The sequence below is a fragment of the Desmodus rotundus genome, chromosome 9 (assembly GCF_022682495.2).
Source record: "Desmodus rotundus isolate HL8 chromosome 9, HLdesRot8A.1, whole genome shotgun sequence".
In the NCBI taxonomy this organism is placed as follows: domain Eukaryota; kingdom Metazoa; phylum Chordata; class Mammalia; order Chiroptera; family Phyllostomidae; genus Desmodus; species Desmodus rotundus.
In genome coordinates this window covers 80,036,241-80,056,701 of record NC_071395.1, presented here as the reverse complement: position 1 = coordinate 80,056,701, position 20,461 = coordinate 80,036,241, and the positions used below count along the sequence as shown (strand labels likewise).

At 54.1% G+C, this 20,461-nt stretch overlaps 1 protein-coding gene across 1 annotated transcript in view; it reads right to left on the bottom strand.

The window, feature by feature from the left end:
• The window catches only part of NOS2 (nitric oxide synthase 2), a 33,436-nt gene that overhangs the window by 4,138 nt on the left and 8,837 nt on the right, over positions 1 to 20,461 (bottom strand). The window contains 18 exon segments of the mRNA XM_024564899.3: positions 1,119 to 1,326; positions 2,342 to 2,505; positions 3,957 to 4,138; positions 4,888 to 4,966; positions 5,778 to 5,910; positions 6,707 to 6,881; positions 7,134 to 7,183; positions 8,261 to 8,365; positions 9,279 to 9,423; positions 9,800 to 9,882; positions 10,918 to 11,112; positions 13,000 to 13,101; positions 13,194 to 13,368; positions 14,709 to 14,848; positions 14,941 to 15,082; positions 15,974 to 16,065; positions 16,548 to 16,710; positions 20,251 to 20,399. Of these exon segments, the coding sequence (XP_024420667.3) occupies positions 1,119 to 1,326; positions 2,342 to 2,505; positions 3,957 to 4,138; positions 4,888 to 4,966; positions 5,778 to 5,910; positions 6,707 to 6,881; positions 7,134 to 7,183; positions 8,261 to 8,365; positions 9,279 to 9,423; positions 9,800 to 9,882; positions 10,918 to 11,112; positions 13,000 to 13,101; positions 13,194 to 13,368; positions 14,709 to 14,848; positions 14,941 to 15,082; positions 15,974 to 16,065; positions 16,548 to 16,710; positions 20,251 to 20,399 (2,482 nt within the window).

Below are 20,461 nucleotides of genomic sequence, written 5' to 3'. Positions count from 1 at the left end.
CTGTGCGATATCCTCCAGCTCAGCAAACAGTCTCTGCCCAGTTCTTAGAATGGTGTGCTCGTGCTTCTCGGGCGCCGAGGGCCCTGAGGTGTGGGGCAGCTTCCCAGCTGTGCCACCCCAGGCAGTGCTCAGTTACTGAGGGCAAGGCAAGGGCCCAGTCCATGCGCTGGAGGAGCCAGGCCCAACTGGACAAGGACTGGGACCTTCCCGTCTATGTCAGCCCGCCCCACATCCTCTGTCTTCATCCTGTGCATTCCTTCTCACACCTACACAATGTCAACTGTCTATTTCCGTGGGTGTCTTTTCCTTGCACCCTCCAAATGGGAAGCCCACGAGGGCAGGGGCCATGGGGGCTGTATCTCCACACCCACCAGGGTGCCAAGTGTAGAAACAAATCCTTGTTGAGTCAGTGAGTGGAGCAATGAATAATCAAGGCAGAACCACCCCTGTACCTAGGCTGGACTATCAGGAGGACTAAGAATCATTGGGCTGCCACTAAGTAGTGGGTGCTTTCCACACTCGATCTCAGTACATTGTCCCAACACTAGTAGGGCTTTAAAGTGGAGTAGGGTGGTTAAGAATGTGGACTCAGGCTCTGGCTGGTGTGGGTCAGTGGATTGAGCACCAGCCTGTGAACCCAAAGGTCACAAGTTCGATTCCCGGTCAGGGCCCATGCCTGGGTTGTGGGCTAGGCCCCCAGTTGGGGGTGTGTGGGAGGCAACCAATCGATATTTCTCTCCCTCTCTTTCTCTCTCCCTTCCTCTCTCTCTAAAAATAAATAAATAAAATTTAAAAAAAAATTTGGACTAAGCAGAGACTACCTGGGTTTGAATCTCAGTTCTCTATTTGTTAATGGTGTGAATTGGAACAAGTGGCTTAACCTCTTCGTGCTTGTTTCCTCACCTGTAAAATGCACACAGTACCCAGCTCACACAATTACGATAATCTGCTAGCTCGGTGCTTGGTTCACAGTAGTCTCTCATGCACACTTCCTATTGCTATGACAACTCTGGAAGGTGGGTGTTTAACTGATGGGGAGGCCAAGGCTCTGCCATGTTGAACAGTTGCCCAGGAAATAGCAGAGCTGGAATGCTCCAGAGCCTCTGCCCGGGTCTTACCTTGGGTGCGGTAGGTGAGCACAGCCACGGTGAGGTGGACCTCCATGGGTGTGCGGTCCCTGGATGAGCTGATGGAGTAGTACCGGGGTTTCAGAACAGGGAGCTGTGAGAGCAGGAAGCTGGCAGACACCCGCAGGGATGGGAACTCCCCCAGCACCTCCAGGAACGTGGGACTGTTGGTGAACTTCCACTTGTTGTACTCCGAGGGCTGAAAGGCAAGGGCAGTGTGAGCAACTCAGGGCACCCGCGCCACATCGAGGGAAGAGGCTGTCACAATCCAGTATTCATTCACTCCTTCACTCATTCATTCACTCCCTCCCTCAACAGACACGTTGAAGTACCTGGCGCTGTCCAGGGTGCTACTGAGCTGGAGAGAAAAGACTGGATATTTCCTCTCCTGGAAGAACTCAGGTCAGTGAGTAGCATTTACCTAACTCGTGTGCTTAGAAGTTCACTGTCAGCAACTTGTGGGCAGGAGCCAGGTCTCTGTTGTAACCTCATTTGGGGCAGGTATTGGAATCACACAGACCTGGGTTCAAAAACTGGATGCTGTGACACGATGCTTGTTTTAGAGCTGTGGGATCTTGTCCCAGGCACTCAGCCTTTGTGAGCTGAGCACAGTGTCACCCACTTGGTGGGGGTGTTGTGAGAATTCAGTGAGTCTTGTGAGTGAGCCCTCACAAGTTAGCACCGCACAGCCCATGGTAATGGCAGTGGAGGTGGCTGGAATCATGAAAATTAGCAATAATGTTGATGTAACAATGACATCCAGAGTCTTTTGCAAAGACTGGGGCCCAGAAAGTTTCAGTTGAGTTAATGCATTCTCTTATTAATTTATTAATTCATCTGCCCATCTGGCATTAGGTTCACTTTTCCAGTCATCCGCTCCATCCATCCTCTAACTCTTTCTAAGTCCTAGGCTTGTTTCAGGTTTGGGGAATACAAAGACAGACAAGACAGAGCGGCTCTCTTCCTTTAGCTATGTCTGAGGATGTGCACTTTGGTTGCATCCTGCAGACACTCACAAAAATCCAGTTTACTCAACACAACTGTGTCCTAGACACAGGACAGGAGAGGGTACCTGACTTCCCACCAGACTGTGATGAGTCTCACTTTGGCAGCTGAGGTGGATCCCCCTTGGAGGTTAAAGACCCGCTCTGGGCTCTGGCTTCCCCTGACTCTAGGACTTGGCAGCCACCTCCTGCACCAGCCCCAAGCGTCACCTGGCACAGAGTCTCCAGCCTCTGCCTGTCCTCCTCTTCAGTGGCCAGCTGGGCCAGCTTTCGGAGCAGCAGCTGTGTTGGGGGGGTGGTGATGTCCAGGAAGTAGGTGAGGGCCTGGCTGAGGGAGCAGGGGGGCAGCCGCTTGTCCCTGACCCAGTAGCTGCCTGCAGGGGAGAGGTGACACTGAAGTTCTGGCTCCAGGAACAGCAACAGGGCTCATGTGTCCCACTCACGTGCAGGAAGGTGGTGCTTGGAGATGGGGCTGCAGGGAAGGTCGATCGACAACCCTCGTAAGGGCCCCCACGGTGACACAGTCCTATAAACCAACTGCGCCAGCGTCCGGTGTCTGGCTCACCCAGACCGGAATTTTAGCAGGGTATGTACAGGGCAATTTCAGACTCACAGTGGCTAAACCCACCAGAGCCCTATGTGCACCCTAGAGGCCAGTTGTTCATTCAGAGAAAAGCCCATGACCGCAGTCCCCTGGCGTCCTATACCAAGAGGTGCCAGGAGAGCCGCCAATCCCTCCAAAGGAAGATTGTGAGTCTCCAGGAGTCCCAAGGGCCAGTATCCAGGGTGGTCACAGCAGGGACCCTGGGGCCAGTACATGTGGGTTCAGACTCTGGCTCCCCACTTACTAGCTGGATGACTCAACTCTCTGACTCTTGGGTTCTTGCCCCTGTTCATTGCCCAGGGAAGGTGGGAACAATTCAGACCCTTGGTGGGGCAACAGCATGAAGTCAGAATGCCATGGAAGTGTGAAGAGGTTACACATTTTGGGATCTGAGGAGGCTCTTAGGGTGTATCGTCTGGCCTCCTGGACAGACATTCATCAGCCTGTGGGAAATGGACATCCCTCCGCATCTGCATTTATTTGGCACCAGGAGTTGTGGGGAAGGTTGCATCTGTACCTACTTGTTTGTTCTTCAAAACAGGCCTATGAGGAAGCCTCTACTATTTCTATTTTAGAGACTAAGAAATAAAGCCTAGAATGGTGACTTAGATGCCCAAGGCCACCTCACTGGTAAGGGCTGGATCTGGGACTCGAATCTCCAAACCTCACCATTTCCACACCATGTCCACATTTCTCTGTAATGTCACTGGGCAAGCTGCCTGTTGTGGGGACTAATTTCACACATGTAAAATGCTGGCATGTAGTAATTGCCCAATAAATGCTAGCTGCTATTGTTGTTATTAGAATAATTATTGCTGTGAATATTCTTGCATATCCGCCTCCTGTACTAGGTAGTGAGCTCCCTGAGGGCAGACACCGAATCTCATTCATTTTTTCAGCCCAGGGCATATTCAATGTGACCAGATAAAATTTTGACGGAAAAATCAATGAATCAATCAACAAAAGAATATATTCTTTTGCCAGATAAGCAAAGGAATAAAGGGAAAAAGATTCTCCAGCCTCTGGTGCTGGGCAGACGGTCCCAAAGAAGCATCCCTTTTTGCGGGTTGAGAACTGTCTGCAAGGCTGCTTTAGCGCCGGCTTGGGGGCCGCCCACCCAGCAGGAAGGACAAGGTTAGCTGCCTGCAGTGCAGGCCCAGGCCCTTCCTGTCCGCTGCTTGGGGGGTTGGTGAGAGGATGCTGGGTGTGCAGGGGGCTCACCGGTCTCGCTGAGGGTCTCCAAGCACATGGGTTGGTGGGGTGCAGTGCCATCCACCACTCGCTCCAAAATGCCTTGGACCAGGGCCGGCTGGTTGCTTGGGAAAACGCCCAGGTGCTCCCCTGGCAGGTAGCTGAGACCTTGGCTGCCCGAACAGGAGAGTTCCACCAGGAGGGTGGTGCGGCTGGGGAAGGGAGAAAGAAGCCTCCGGTGACGCCGCTGGGATTTCCTGCAGCGATCCCTGGAGGGTGGGCCGGTTTCCCCAGGAAACATGCCCTCCTTTCATTCTCCAGCCTGGTTCTGTGTGCACAGTTGCTGAAAAGGGCCCCAGGCTGACCAGGCTTCTCCCTGGGGAGAAGGTACGCTGACCCCCTGGCTGTGCTGCCCGCTGGAGCCCTCGGGGGCTGGACCACAGAATCTGCCTGAAGGAAGCATCCCTCTGGAGACGCATAGGCACTGGGACAAGCCTTTCCTCATCCCCAGCACACATTCCGTTTATATTAAGCAAAGCCCGGTTTTTCCTAACGTGTGGGGGAGGACAGCACAGAGAAGCAAAACCCACAGAGAATCCCCAACACTGGCTTACCCTGGTGGGGAAATGCCCTTCCCTGCTAACCTTTTCCTGAAAGTTCTTAGGAAAGTGCCACATGGTTTGAGTTTCTCTTGCCCTCCCCTTTTGGTGAACGAGTTTAGGACAGGAAGTGAAGCGGGTACCTAGTTTCCAAGCTGGAAAAGTGGCCCATGGTTCATAGAGACCAGATGTAAAGGCACTGGTGGCCACTGGGTGACCGTCAGGCTGGTCCCCACCAACGGCCTCATCACTAATGCCTGCGGACACCTCTGTCTTTTCAAAGTCTGCCCCTGCTCTGGTCTTTCCCTCATTAAAATAAAATGTGTGGACCTTCACCCAGGAGGCCCCGCACTTCGCCCTACCTGGATTTCGGACTCTGCAGGTTCTGCCGTGACTTGAGCTTCAGGGTGAACACATCCTTGGCGTGCACACTGCTGAGGGCTGTGGGGGACAGACAGGTGTTGAAATGGCCAAGTGGCTCTTAAGCGCTGGTGGGGCAGCCTCCTCGTGTCTGAGTCAGTGACATCCTTTTCCCCACCATGTCTCAGAATCACAAATAAAGACCCTTCTCTGACAGAGGGCGGCTGTGCGGCTGCTAGGGGTTGGGAAGTGCAGCTCGGAGGCCCAGATACAGGGGTTCCCTGCGATGCGGGAGAGCACCGCTGGAGCTGGGGATATCCTGAACAAGCAGAAACCTGCAGGCCCACCGGACTCGTGGTACGAGAAAAGAGAAAGCGCAGAGGCACAGCGCCTGGAGGTCACCATTGAGAGGTCACAGATTGCAGAATGTTCTGGAATTGCCTCGGCAGAACGTTCTTGGCTGTCATGGGAGCTGGAAGGGTGAGACTCAAATCTCAACTTGGCCACCTGCTAGCAACTGGCTTCACCTCCCTAAACTTCAGTTTCTCTGTGTCTTTCTCGAAGGACGAGTGTCAGGGCTTGCTTAGAGCTGGGCACAGAGCCCATCACAGCGCCCGGCACACAGGAGGCCCTCAGCTGGAGCGGCTTCCTGCTCTCTTCACCTCCCTTCCAGGGCTTCCTCCTGGAATGGCCTCCCTCATAGACAAAGCAAGACCTCAATTCTGGCACCCCGACCGGCTCTTGGAGGCAACAACAGAGAGATGCCTGGCAGCCCCAGGCCAGCTGCCCCTCAGCAGAGGGTCCTACTGCTCTTCTCAACCACAGGCTCGTGGCTCAAAGACCCCTGGCAGGCAGGGCAAACAAGCCTCGTGTGGCGCAGGGGAGCCGGTACCTTTGTTGAGGTCCAAAGGCTGTGAGTCGGGCACGAGCCGGTAGTGGCGCGGGTCCCAGGTCACACTGGTGGTGTAGAGCTTGGGGATCTGAATGTGGTCCTTGCCTCGGACGTCGAAGGTCTCACAGGCTGCCTGGAGGGAGACAGAGCGAATCGGTGTTCGTGAGCGTCATCCTCAGCAGCGGCAGCATCGCCACCACCGGGGCTCCCATTTTTTAGGTCCTCACAACGAGCTAAGTGCTTTGTTAAATTACTAAGCACACGCATCCGATTGGGCTGTTGTGAAGACTCAATGAGGCGCCAGGGCTTGGCACATGCTAGCTGTTGCTGTTATGGGGAATATTCATATCGACAGCATCTCATTTTATCTGCATGACCACACCGTGAGGCAGGTTTGATTACTCCCGTTCTCCTGACGTGGACTCATTGGAGGAGGCCTGGGCTTGGGAATCACGCCGGCCCTGACTCAGGCTGGGGATCCTGGGCACCACAGGGTGAAACACTTCGCTCAAATGGGGAGTTTGCTACATCAGAGGAGTCAAACCCGGGCCACAAAGCCCTACTGACATAGAACTCAACTGTGTGGTCCCTGTCCCCAAGCTCTCTGTGGCTGGGAGACTTGAAACAAGACAAGGTTGTCAAGAGAAGAGCTGGATAATCAGAGGGGGTAAGATCTCAAACCGAGGCTCCCAGAAGGCAGGGAGGCGTCCCAGTGACCTTCTCCTGCCCCAGGACACACGCTCACAGTGGAGCCCTTCTGGGGGCCAAGGAAGAGCAGCAGTGGCCTTAGCCCTCGGCCTGCAGCCCCACCCACACCTGGGACTGTGCCTACAGGTCCAGGCACCCAGGATGCCCAGCCCAGGTGTCCCGGGCACGAATGCTCACAGCACCCTGTGTATGCTATAGAGCAGCTCCAGCGAGGAACTGACCTTGAATGTCTGCACGGCCCAGCTGCGGAAGGCCTCTTCCTGCCCACTGAGCTCGTCCCCTTCCCCTGTCAGGGTGAGCTGAGACGCTCCCAGGTGGGACAACTTCTGGTCGACATCATGAGCAAAGGCGCAGAACTGAGGGTACATGCTGGAACCAAGGCCGAACACGGCATACCTGTCCAAGGAAGACACACACACAGAGACCGGAGTGAGACCGCCTGTGCAGGCAGCCCCAGCCACACCCACGGCCTGAAGGCCAGCCTCCGACACTCCCACTGCTTGATTCCCTGGCTTGATCTTCAACACACACTGAGGACAGGCTCTCTCTGTGCCGGGACACCCCAGAGAAGACCCCTCACACACCCACTTCCAGACTCTGGGCCCACAAGGCAGGGCTCGGACAAGTGGGGCTGGTGGACAGCCTTACCTGAACTTGTTGGTGAGCTCTTTCAGCATGAAGAGGGATTTCTTCAGTTTCTAGAAAAGAGAGAACCATGAAGGTCTCACACAAGGTTCATAAAAGCACTGCTTTTCCCTTTCTGCCGGTGGCCCAGTTAAGAACTGGCCGCCTCTGATGGGAGAAGGTTCAGGACCCCACACGCCAGCTGGCTTGTGTGTGCCAGCTGGGGCTCAGGGACAAGTTCAGCCTTCGCCACTCGTGTGGTCCTGGCCCTCGGTGGGGGACCCAGACCAGCCCCACGTCCAACCCTGCCAGCCCTGGTAGGGGGGGGCCTGCCTCATAGCAGGACAGCTGCAGAGGGTTTCCTAAGGGGGTGCGAGTGAGCCCTTCTTTAGTTTGGAACCTGGTAAGAGCATCAGCTGTTGCCACAGTTCCTAAAATAATCCTGATTTCTCAGGAACTCAAGATAATTTTAGGTGGTATATGACCTAGCAAATATAGTGTCGAATCTCATTGTGAGAAAGTATCCTGTTTTCTGTAATTTTCTTTTAGTTAGCCAGGTATGTGTGTGTGTGTACGTGTGTGTATGTATGTGTGTATGTGTGTATGTGTGTGTATATGTACGTGTGTGTATGTATGTGTGTATGTGTGTATGCATGCATGTGTGTGTGTGTGTGTGTGTGTTTTGTTCTTCTGAACACTGGGAAGAAAGTCTCAGATTGGTATTAATGGAGCCTTAACACCTCTCTAATACTGCTTATTACTCATTAAAAAAAAACTAAGTAAGCCATGGTTAGGTAATAGTTTCTAGCTAAAATTCAGTAATTTTGATTGGTTTTCACTGGATTTATGTTTTGCTGGCTTTCCATTTGTGACAGGGATACAAAGTTTCCCTTAAACATGATTGCTGCATTGTAAAAGCTAGGCCACTTTACTGAACTATACCGTGTGTCTACCTATGTCCCCGGAAAGGTGGTACAGGTACACAGTGATAATTAGGAAGGGCACGGGCACAGACGGACGTCAGGGCACCCAGAGCGGTCTGGGCACCCGCTCCCAAATGTCCTCCTCGGGGCATGCTGAGTCCCCCAGGTCCTTTCCTTGGTCCTCCTGGGCCCCGCCACCCCCCAGACACCGGGACCTGGGTCACCCACCTCTCCGTTGCCTGGGGCGCCTCCGTTCCCAAACGTGCTGGTCACCACCAGCAGCAGCTGCTCCTCCTCCAGGCGGCTCAGCCTGTACTCGTCCATGCAGAGAACCTGCACGGCACCAGGCTGGACATCAGCTCTGGGTTCCCAGGCTGGGGCCCTCTGCACCCTCCCAGATGCCCCGCGCTGCCCTCCCCCCACCCAGGCCATTAGCCTCCTTCATCACCCTGTGCCGCTGCCACCGCACCCCCCACTCCCACCCAGCACAGGTGTGGCACAGATAAGGTGAGCGCTTAACAAACCCCTGCCAAGCCACCCAGCTCGAACACATGTCCTGGAGACCCCCCCACTCAAGCCCCCTGGCCCTCTGCTACCACATCAGCAAGCCCTGGAGGGTTTGCCTCCCAAACACTGCACGCCCCAAATCAACACACCTTTGCCGCTTTCACGGCTATTCTGGATTCTGAGTGTGTGGACACATTTTCCACAAAAATGAGATGAGCAGGTTACAAAAATGACGACTCCTTTGGCATCTCGGGGACCCAAACACTGCACGACACTAACCGCACTGTCGCTGCCTCCTGTCCTCCCCCGGCCTGCCTGACTCAGGAGGCCTCCAGGGGTGGAGGATAAAACACAGCACTCGTGCAGTGAATGACTCGCCCTTTGGGGGTTAATTTGTCTGCCTTTCATTCATCCTTCGCCCCTTTCACATTTCACCCTGTACGGAAGGTGCTCAGTAAACAGGAATAAAATTCCTCCAGAGAAGCTCATGTGCATTGAGACTTGGACTCATTAGGAACGTGTTTCTCAACCAGTGTTCCCTGGAACACCCTGAAAAATGTATTTACTGTGTAGGATTGGGAAGCCCCGCACACATGTGTCTCCGGCCATCACCGATTTATCGTGAACAGCAGCACACCCAAGGCTCCGAGCATCCCGGAGCAGAGCAGCCGTGCGGCCTTTTCCCAGACCGCCCTGAGCACAGGCAGAGAAACAGCATGCGCCCAGCCACGACGGATACCTTGGGGTTGAAGGCGCAGCTGAACAAGGCGCCCAGGTCCTGGGCGAGCGTTTCTGACTTTCCCGTCTCTGTCGCAAAGAGGATTGTGGCTCTGACTCGGGATGCCATGGTCTTGCGCATCAGCATAGAGGCGAAGAGCACGGCTCTGTGGGGACAGACAGACAGACCCGTGCTGAGTCATCCTCCCAGAGGAGGATGGGGGCCTGGGGGCATGGGAGTGGGGGCAGTGTTTAAAGTGGGGCAGTTGGGGTAAAAGAGCCCACGTTTGTCACCAGCTACCAAACCTGACTCCCCGACCTTCCCCTCCCTTCGCCAGCTCAACCCACTACTCAGCGCCTTTGGGAAAACGGAGGAGAGAGGAGGTTGGGACAATGGCAACAGGTGACCCTTGGCATTGGTGTGGGGACCTCTGGGAGCCAAACTCCATCAAGGTCATCTTTTCTCTTTGTTCCCTGCCTTTCGAGGCCTAGAAGGGCAGGCTGACCAGAAGGAAGATGTCGACCCTGGCTGCTCCCACTTACTTAACCAAGACTTGGAACCGAATCCCTCTTCTCTGGGGTCTCCGCTTCTCGTCCTGCCAGACATGGGTTTTCCAGGCCTCCACCTTCAGAAGAGAGGGCAGGTGTGAGAGCAAGGTGGGCACAGCTCAGTTTGGGCTGGGGGATGCTGGTGAGATGGAGGACCCTTTGTGCCCTTCATGAGCTGGGGGGTGGGGGGAACAGGCCCTGTCCCAACCCCCTCCCTCACTGAAAGCCCCACAGGGAGGACCCTGCCTCTCTGTGTCCCTCAGAATGGCAGCTTCAGTGTCCAGCATGGAGCCTGCATCTACCAGGTGACCAGTTAGTTTTATGGTCATTAGTGTCCCCTGGAAGGAAGGGGCCCCACTTGTCTCTTGTTTTTAGTGTCTTGTCACTACTTATCACTAGGAAGACGAGCTAATGCAGAGGCACCTTCGAGAGTGAAAGGAGGTGTTATGACGACAGATACAAACTCTCTGGGACAGTAAGTCACCCTACAGATCACCTTCAGAGCAAGGAAGTTCTTTCTAAATCCAACCAAAGTCCTTTTTAACCACAAATGAGCTCATTTCAATGCATAATGGTTGCTGAGTGCATTCTGTTGGGCACTGGGCTGAGCTGTTACATACAGCAGCTCACGCGATCCTTACTACCTCCTTATGGTGAAACTAAGGCCAGTCCCTTTAGAGAGGAGAACATCTGGCCTGCGGTGGGTGAAATGACACCCCACCCCCAGGTGTGCCTGACCTGGGGGTCACGCTCTGCACCAAGATGCTGTGGGGCTGCTCAGAGCCCTCCCACGCAGGCAGGCGCCATGGTGGTCACCCTCAGGAGCCCAAACCCTGCAGAGCAACGGGCCACCGAAGGGACAATACAAAGTATTTCCTTCAGTCCTATGCTCTGTGGAAATGAACATCCTTGAGTGAAGTCTGAAAAGCATTAAAAATATGTCTGTGTCCCTAATCTTCCCTGTATGTCCTGCATGGGTAAGCATGTATGTACACGCAGGCACACACAAATGCACAAGCACGCGGGTGTGTGCACATGCATGAACACACATGCAGACACACACCCTCTCTACCCTGCGCTCCCAAGACAGAGAGGAGAGGAAGGCCCGTTACCTGGTAGTAGTAGAAAGGGGACAGAACGTAGTTTAACATCTCCTGGTGGAACACGGGGGTGATGCTTCCAGAAATCGGGGGGACCAGCCAAATCCAGTCGGCAGGGCAGCCCCCTCGGGACCGGTACTCATTCTGCATGTACTTCATGAAGGACTCTGCGGCCGAGTGGTGGTCCATGATGGTCACGTTCTGCTTCTACGTCAGAAGGGGGTGAGAGGGGAGTTGAGACAGGGATGGGGGAGTCAGGAGACTGGTCTGCTGACTGCAGGGCTCCAGACGAGATGGTTTTGCATACATTTAATTTTCTCCCAGTAACCCAGTGAGGGAGGTACTGTGATTATCTCTGCTCTACAGATTAGGAAACAAGGCCAAGTCTTTTGAAGTTTGCCATGAAGGAGGGTGACGAGGAAGTCCTGGAGACTCAAACACAGGGACAGGACGTGGTCAGCAATGGTCAAGAGACAGGGAAGGGTCAGGGGATTTTTGAGGACATATCCACATCCTGCCAGGGTCAGGGCTGATCCCAGGAATCGGGATGTGTGGTCCACAGCCTTCCCGAGCTGGGCCGGCCCCGGGGGGCTCTTCCTGTCCTGTCTCAGAGCCACCCCCCACCCAACCAAGCACAAGCTTGACCTGCCTATGGGGTCGTGGGGAACAGGGTGTGGTCGTAAATATTCACGGGGTGACTGTTCGGTGTCGGCCACTACACTGCACAAGGGCAGGGTTTTCATCTGTTTTGCTCGCCGCCGGCGTCCCCGGCCCAGCCTAGCGCCTGGCACAAGGGAAATGTTCATCAAAACTTCACTGAAGGAACGAATGACTCTCTGCCCCACGGTCTGGCCTCCAGGGCACCTGCCAGCTTTGTGAAGATGGCCCCAACTTCTAAAGTAATATCTTCACACGCCCCACGCGTCCTTCCCAACAGCAAGGGGTGTGTTTACATGAGTAAGAGCAGCAGACGGCCCGGCTGGCTTGGTCCCACACAGGAGCCCGCCTGCGTGTGTGGGTCTAAGGGGCGGACACTGTCACTCCGTACAGGGAAATGAGAGCACCAGGGCTCACCTGGGTGTGGGCTCTCATTCATTCATTCATTCAACACAGTTTTGTAGAATCCACCATGTGCCCAACAGACACTGTTCTGCTAGGGCAGCGAACAGGAGAGAAAAGACACTGCCCCGCGGAGCGTGCTTTCTGGGGGGGAGGGGGCGGGGGCGGGCACAAAACAACAAAGAAAGAAAGAAGTGGATGCACCGTATATTGCCAGGAGCCACTAAGTATTACGAAGAAAATTAAAGACAGAGTCAAAGGAATAAGAGAGACAGACAGACAGAGAGAGGTAAAGCAAGGGTGTCTGGGAAGGCTGCTCTGAGGAGGTGACAGGTGGGACCTGGATGAAAGGAAGGGGCCAGCCATACGGTGATCTGTGGGAAGGGTATTCTGGGCAGAGGGAAAAGCAAGTGCAAAGGGCCTGAGGTGGGAACTGCACTGGTGAATTTGAACAACAGCAAGAGTTCCGGTGTGAGCAGGGAGCGGTAGAGGACAAAGGCCTGACCGGAGTGGCAGGGGGTGAGACGTGTCGTGGGATCTTTCCTCGGTTTCGCTGGGAGGGGAAGCGGAAAACCAGCTGTAGCCGGGGAGTTATTGGGTTAGCCAGCCCTTTATTTCTTTGCGATGGGAACCATTACCGTCTATTGATGCTGATGGGGTGGTCCAGTGGAGAGGGAGACACTGATGATACAGGAGAGAGAGGGGGCGTATTTCTAGGATTCGAGTCCTTGAGAAATTGAGAGAGGACAGGACCTAGTGCATAAATGCAGAGACTGACCAGTCTCTGGAGGAAAGTAGTGGCCTGTTGCTAGAAGCATAGAAGTTAGGCCAGAAGACCCAGAGTTAGTGGGAGGGCTTATCTGCCTCTGTATGCCCAGCACCTTGCACAGGGCATGGCACAGACTGGCCGTTCACCGCTCGTGTGACACATGAATATATGAACAACGCTGCAAGGGGAGAAGCAAGCACGGCATGAGAGGCTGGCCCGGGTGACCCTTACCGGAAAGGTTCAGACCCACAGAACACCAGACACACCTGGAAACTGTGGAGCACGGCGACATTGATCTCAATGACAGCCTGGTCTTTCCAGAGTGAGGCCAACTTGTGCGTTTCCAGGCCCATCCTTCTGCCCACTTCCTGCAGAGGCAGAGAAACAGAGGCATGTCGGTCCTTGGGACCAAACCCCAGGCCCACCACTCCAGCTGGCCCAGCTGGATGGCCCTTGTTACCTCCAGGATGTTGTAGCGCTGGACATCACAGAAGTCCCGGACCCCGATCTCTGTGCCCATGTACCAGCCATTGAAGGGGCACCCCGGGAACTCGAGGCCGCCCACCTCGAGCAGCATGTTGGACACCGCAGGCAGGGCGTACCACTTCAGCTCCAGCTCCCGGAACCACTCGTACCTGCCGGGGAGACAGAGCCACTGGCAACTGGGGCCTTCTGCCCACCCTCGCCCCCAACGAAAGCTTCAGGAAAAGAGTCCGCCAAGGTAACTCCTTTCCAGTGTTGATCTCTAAGTTCATCCTGCCATAGAGGGGAGTGGGTGCACCAGGTGTCACTCACTGATCGTGCATTTATTCACTCATCCAGTCACTCATGCAAACAGACAGGGAGAACCAAGTATGTGCCAGGCCTTATGCCAAGTGTTGAGAACCCAACCTAACACAGCGGTCAAGGGCTCTTGTGTCAGGAAGCCTGGTTTCAAGTTCTGCCTTACTGCTCAGCAGCTGTGTGACCTTGGGATGTTATTTAGACCCTCAAAGCCCCAGCATCTCCACCAACGAAATGGAGATAATGGCACCAAACTCGGGAGATTACTGTGAAGATAATGCTATCACTCATTTGTATATTCATTTATTCCAGAAATATTTATAATTGAGTACCTACTATGTGCCAGGGACCCAGCTAGGTGTTGGGGATGTATTGCTGACCAAGAAAGGCAAGATCCTTATTCTCAAGGAGGTTACAATCTAGAGTGTAGACTATACACAGGTAAACAAATAAATAAATAGGAAGACAGAAACGAGGTGATGTGTTACTCAGAGGGTGAGGGGGCCTACTCTAGACTGGGCATTCAGGAGGGGCTTCTCAGAGGGGCTACCATTCAGGAATACCTCACTGACAGGAAGAAATGAACTCTGAGAGAAGGGCGGGGGAACAGCAGGTGCAAAGGTCAAGAGGTGGGACTGTGTTTCACGATATTCAAGAGATAAAAAATATGAATAAAGAAAAGGAAAAAGAGCCCGGCCCAATGACTGTTACATAGTGAGTCTCGATATATGGAGGTATTTGTGTAATTTTGAGAGCTGTCTGGAGCAAGCGCTGAACCAGGCGAGCTCCTGAAGTCACTGCAGCCCTATACTCTCATCGCAGTCAGGAGGGGAAGCTAAGAGGATTGGCAGGAAGGCAAAAGAGGCCTGGGCTGCTCTGTGTGAGAATCTTAGAGCCGTATAAGCGGTCCTTTCCCACGGGCACTGATACCCAAGCTCCTAGGGCCCCATCTGTCCGAGCCTCGGCTTCCCCTTCACCATCAACATATCCTCATAAGTCTGAAGCCCCGGACACAGTGCAGAGTTGCTGTATAAGGATGACAAGGGGGCCCTTGAAAGCCAGCCCTTTGGGCACCTGCTGCTGACTGGGCTCTGGGGAAGATGCAAGGAGGGGCCTGAGGATTGAGGTCTCACTTAGGAAAAGAGGGGACATGCATGTTAACTCACGCCCCCGGCACCCTCAGCCTGCTTACTTGGGATGTTCCATAGGCACCTCAAGCACAAGGTCAGGCGGGATTTCGAAGAGCTCAGGGTCGCAGCCATCGGCCTGCAGGACCAGAGGCACCACATCGAAGCGGCCGTACTTGGGTTTCCAGCCCAGGTCAATGCACAGCTGGGGAGAGGACAGGCCCAGTGAGTGTGTAGACCCAGGCCCCTTGACCCCTCTAGGCTCCACTTGGTCAACACCAAGGCTGGTTCTGGTACCTGGGTGAACTCCACGCAGGCAGGGTCCCCTCTGATGGTGCCATCGGGCATCTGGTAGCCGGCATACCGGATGAGCTGAGAGTTCCAGACGCGGAAGTCATGCTTCCCATCGCTCCGTTGGGGGAACACAGTGATGGCCGACCTTCCCCAAGCCCAGAGAGTGCTATTTACTACTTGGCATTGTGAGGGGCTCCCAGCCATCCCCCACCGGCCCCCCTCCCCTTCCTACTCCCCAGGCCTCTGCCCCTGAGCTAAAAGAACCCAACTCCTGCAGCTCCCCAACATGCCAGGCTCTCCCTGGCCTCCGTGTAACCTGCCCCACTCCCCGACATGCCCTCTCCCTCCCTCTTCTCCTTCCAGCAATGGGACTGGCCCCTCCGGGAAGCCCTCCCTGTTCTCAGGCAAGGTTAGCTGCCCCATCCCTTTCCCCTGCTGCCCATATTTCTCTCCTTGCAGCTGAGTTAGGGCAGACATAAGTTCACAGCAGCTGAAGCAGTGTCTTAGCTTCTTAGTCACCTCGGCAGCCCTCCCAGCCCGCCCCACCCCCATGCCTAACCCTTTGTTTAGTCCCTGTTGGTCACTGAGTTTTTGCTGGACGGAAGAACAGATGAATGATGGAATGAATGAGCTGCTCAGTCCTATCAGCCTTGACCTCTCTGGTCAAGGGCAGGGAAGGTGGGTACTGACGAGTGGTGACACCCACCTCTAAGAAAACACCACCCTGGAGACATTTGCCACAAAACTAACTTCTCACCCCCTCTAAAACGTGGGGAGCCCTAATCTGGCTTCTTAAAGACCTCCATCCCCTCCAAACGGTTCCAAGTCACAAGCAAACCAAGGAAACAGGCTACTGAGGGGCTAAGCTCGCCGAGGCTCTGCTCACTGCTAGGGCTCCCTAAAGAAGCCCGAGTCTCAGGTCTCTCTCCCTGGTTTCTCCTGGAACTAGAAAGGCCACCCCAAACCCGCCCGTATCTTTTGGCTGATTCTGGAGGAGGGCGGACCCCAGTCACAGCCTCGGGAAAGGTGCACCCACCTGATGTTGCCATTGTTGGTGGCATATCGCAGGTGTCTGCAGATGTGCTCGAACATTTCCTGGGCGGTAGAGCAGCTCCGGGCATCAAAGACCTGCATACAGCCCCCGGGGAGGACCAGAAGCTCAGTCACGAGGGACCGAGGGTGTTCCCCAACCCCCTCTGTCCAACAGCAAGTGGAGAAGTGCAGTCTCACCTCTGCACCGACATCTCCCACCTCAGGGCCACCCCGCCCACCCTGTCTCCTGCTATCCTAGGGGAGCCCAAGCAACCCCACTTAGAAGACGCTATCAAAACCCAGATCCCAGAGGTCTTTTGGTTTGATGGTGGCATTTAGTCTCCCAAATTTAACATAAGAAAGAAAGATCAGCCTGAAATCCTGGGGCTGAAAGTGGATTCTAGACTTCTTTTAGGGAGCCCCATCTCAGGTTCAGGAATGTGATGAGAGCACCTGAGGCCCTGGTTTCCGTCTGAGAGCCCTGGGCACAGCTCAGCTTGGCTGTTTGGGGGCATCTGCGCAAGGCCTGCCCGCCCCCACCCCCAGCTTCCTCTCCCGCCAGGGTCTAAGAAGTCCACCTGTAGGTTGGACCACTGGATCCTCCCGATGCAGCGCGGGGCATTGCGCCAGGCCTGCTTGGTGGCGTAGATGAGCTCATCTCCCGTCAGCTGGTAGGTTCCTGTTGTTTCTATCTCCTTTGTTACGGCTTCCACCCTGGCCAGATGTTCCTCTATTTTTGCCCTGGAGGACAGGAAGACATCAGGAAGATCAACAATGAGGTGGCCTTAAACGGGGATTAATTCAATCCACAGAAGCAGGAACTGAACCAGGACACCAGGAGGGCAAGATGTCTGTCATGGAGACCGTCCCGTCTAGGGTCAGCTTCACGGGTCAGCCTCACAGGTCAACCTCACAGGCCCCACGCTCAGAAGGTTTCATGCTCTGCTGTCACTGCCCTGAAATTCGTCATCACCTTTGAACAGGGAGCCCACATTTTCAGTTTTACACTGTGTCCTACAAGTTCTGTAACCAGTCCCAGTCCCACCTGCACCCTTGTTGTTTCCAGGTGCTTTTTCTCTAACCATGTACATCTCAGCTTGACAAGCACGAGCGAGGAGAGCGTGCAATCCCCAGATGTGTGCAAGACCCAGGGGGGCATCCATCACACCACAGTCCCGTCCTGCCTCTCCTCCAGGGGAGCAGACGTCCACCTTCCCATGCTTAAGAGACGAGCCAGTCCCTCCCATGGCATCTCCCTTGTGCTGAGTACTTGCGAGGAACCAGGTACTGGGTGAAGTCCCTCCCACTTGGGGTCTCACCGGGTCTCTGAGGGAGGCATTTTGGTGTCTATCTTACCATCCAGTGTACCAAGGCTCTACAAGGTTAAGTGACCGCATGGAACGGAAGTGTGATAAAGAGCAAAGTCAGGACTCAGATTCAAGTTTCCCTGATGCCAAGCCCAGGCTGTTAACCTTCCACTTTCCACCTTAGGGAAGACTGCAAGCCCAGAGATGTGAGAGCCTTCCCACGCTTTCCTGGTCAGGCACAGACAGGGCCCGGCTCTCAGGACTCAGCCTGCAGAGCCCTGGTGAGGTCCAGCATCACCAGCTGCCTACAGCATGCAGTTTCCCAATCTCTGCACCTCTCAGCCAGCAATCTCATGTGAGATTTCTACACTGGGTTCTCCCCTCCCCTCCCAGGCTTCAAAAATATCCCCCAGGGAGGAGGCATGCAGTCAGAAAGGCTTTGAAACACACACACACACACACACACACACACAGAGAACAACCTTGAGATTTCCAATCAGCACCAAAGATGTTTGAAATGGCAACAAACAAAACTATTTAAGGAATGAACTCCTGATTAAGAAGATTGGACAACTCAGAACAAAATGGCCTTTCTGTAGATGAAGAGTGTCTCGACAACTCTTCCTTGATTAAAGAAAGAAGCTCCAAGACAAAACACTTGACACTGTTTATCTTCAAGGATCCTCCTGGCTGAAGGACCTGCCGGGTGAAGGCTGAGCTGCCCACCACAGGAAACCCTTTCTCTCCAAACGAGGCTCCTCGCCCCGCTCCCTGCGCTGCGTCCAGGCAGGAAAACACCAGCAATCACCCAGAGCAAACGTGGTCGCGTTACCACGTGACTACATAAGGAAGGATTCGTTTTCAGCTTTTTACCCAATCCCTTTAGAATTCTGTATTTTCCTACTGTTTTCATATAGTCACATTTCTGAGGCACTAAAAATGCTATGATGCCTAGTAGTTCTGCAAAAAAGAGAGTGGCGCTTGGCGTCAGCAAACTGGATTTGAGCAGAACATTCAACAAGTTCCCATTTCTAACTGTACAATCTTTCCTTCGTGAAAGGCTGAAGCAAACAGTCCAGCTGTTTGTGCCTTTGGCTGCCAGTGCAACTGTGGGGGTGAACTGCCATCTGTCACTCACACCTCCCAGGTCCTCTTGGGGTGCCAGGTGTGGATTTGTGACTGTGAGGAATGACTCTTCCCTCAGGGAGAAGCCGATGGGTTCGAACAGCCACGAGAGCAGCCCTGGAGGGTCCCCAGGCCAACACCCACCCGGCTGCCTCCAAACACCCGAGGCAACTCCCAGGGAGTCCAGCATGGAGTCAGAACCTTCAAGGTCAAAGAGCTGGACACTAGAACTTGAAGTTAAAAGCAGGGGCTCTAGCACCAAACTTCTGGGGTTTAAATCCTAGCTCTGGGACTTTAGAAGGTGTCACTTTGAGTAAGTCACATCTCCTCCACGGCTTCTCCATGTCTGAAAAATGTGGAGGATAATAATGGTACCGATGTCATACAGTGGTGGTGAGCAGTACTTACACGGCACTAACGCAGGGCCCAGAACATATTTAATGTTCAGTAAATGTTGCCATCTACATATTGGCCCAGGGAAGCCCGTGGGAACAATTCCTGCACCCTGAAAGGCTCATTCACCCACAACCTAGCCGAAGGCCCAGGGACCTTGAACCTCCCAGTCCCAAAGCACTTCTGCAGAGGGTCTAGTTCCACAGCACACAGCAGGCACCCTCCACCCCGCTGTGCACGGGGCTCTCAGGCTGCACATTAGAACTGCCTGGGGCACTTTTCAAGAACAAGGGTGTCTGCTGCCTCCCCGCTTCCTGGGGTCCTGACACTGTTGGCCCAGCGGACCCTGACCTCAGTATTTTGCAAGGCCCTCTGGTGACTCTACGGCGCAGCCAGGGTTGAGGATCACTGGCCCTGGTAGATAAGGGGCTCTTCCATAGACTCAAGGTCTCTCCCAGCTAAGACATTGTAGGGTCCTAGGAGAGGGGATGTGGTGTGACCGGGAACGACTCTTTCCGCCACGGAGGTCCCAGGTGCACCTCCATGGCTCGCTTCATGCAATGGAGTGCTGCATGGGCCTGTTCCGTAAAAGCCATAGTCCCCTCCCAGCCCACAAAACAGCAAGTCCATGCCCTCGGCCATTCTGTCTTACAACCCCTTGGTGCATTCTTGTTGTGAGGTTTAAAAGGACCTACGTTAATTCAAAGTCATACCATATTGTGTTGTGTATAATGCGCACCCACGTTTAAGTGCTACCCATGTATAATGTGTATCCTTATTTTTCCCTCAAAAATTTAGGCAAGAACGTGCACATTATACACGGCAAAACGGGTATATTTAACAAAGCCCAGGAATGTAGAACCCACAAAGTTCAGTGCAAAGAGTACGTCCTGCCCTCTCCAAGTTGGGTGGTCTGAATTCTAGCTGCGACTGGGTGACCTCAGGGGTGTCACTGGGCTTCCTTGTTCACACCTGTAGGAGGAGGGCTTGCCTAGGTGGCCTCGAAGGTCCTACCTATTACAAACATTTAATAATAAAAGGGTGCATATCAAGTCATAATCAAGGTGACTTTGTGCCAGGACACTGTTCTAAATGTACTGAATCCTCACAACAATCTTATGAGCAAGATCCTATCCTCACCCCAACTTTTACAGATGAGGAAGTTGAGGCACGGAGAGGGTAAGCAGACTTCCCAAGGACATAGGACTGCCCACTGGGGGAGCCAGGGCTCAAACTCGGTTACATCCCAACCCACACTTTTGACCGCGATTGCTCTGCCTCCCTGTCTCACAATTATGAAAACTTACTCCGGGGTCTTTTTCCCTTGGGAAACTATGCTTTAGTTGCCACTGCAAATCTGGGAAGAAAAGGGGCCTGGCCTCAGAGGGAAATGACAGGAGACAGGAGAGCTCCCAGGAGGGGGGAGGCAGTGGATCCTGCAAAAAGCAAGTCTTACTCTTTGAAGGAGCCGTAATACTGGTTGACAAATTCGATAGCTTGAGGTAGAAGCTCGTCTGGGGAGGTAGGCTTGTCCCTGGGTCCTCTGGTCAAACTTTTGGAGTTCATGATGGCTCCCAAGCAATACTTGGACTTGCAAGCGAGATCCTGGGAAAAGAGGGGCAGGTGGTGAGGTGGGCAGTTTTGATGGTCATCCTCTCCAGGGCTAG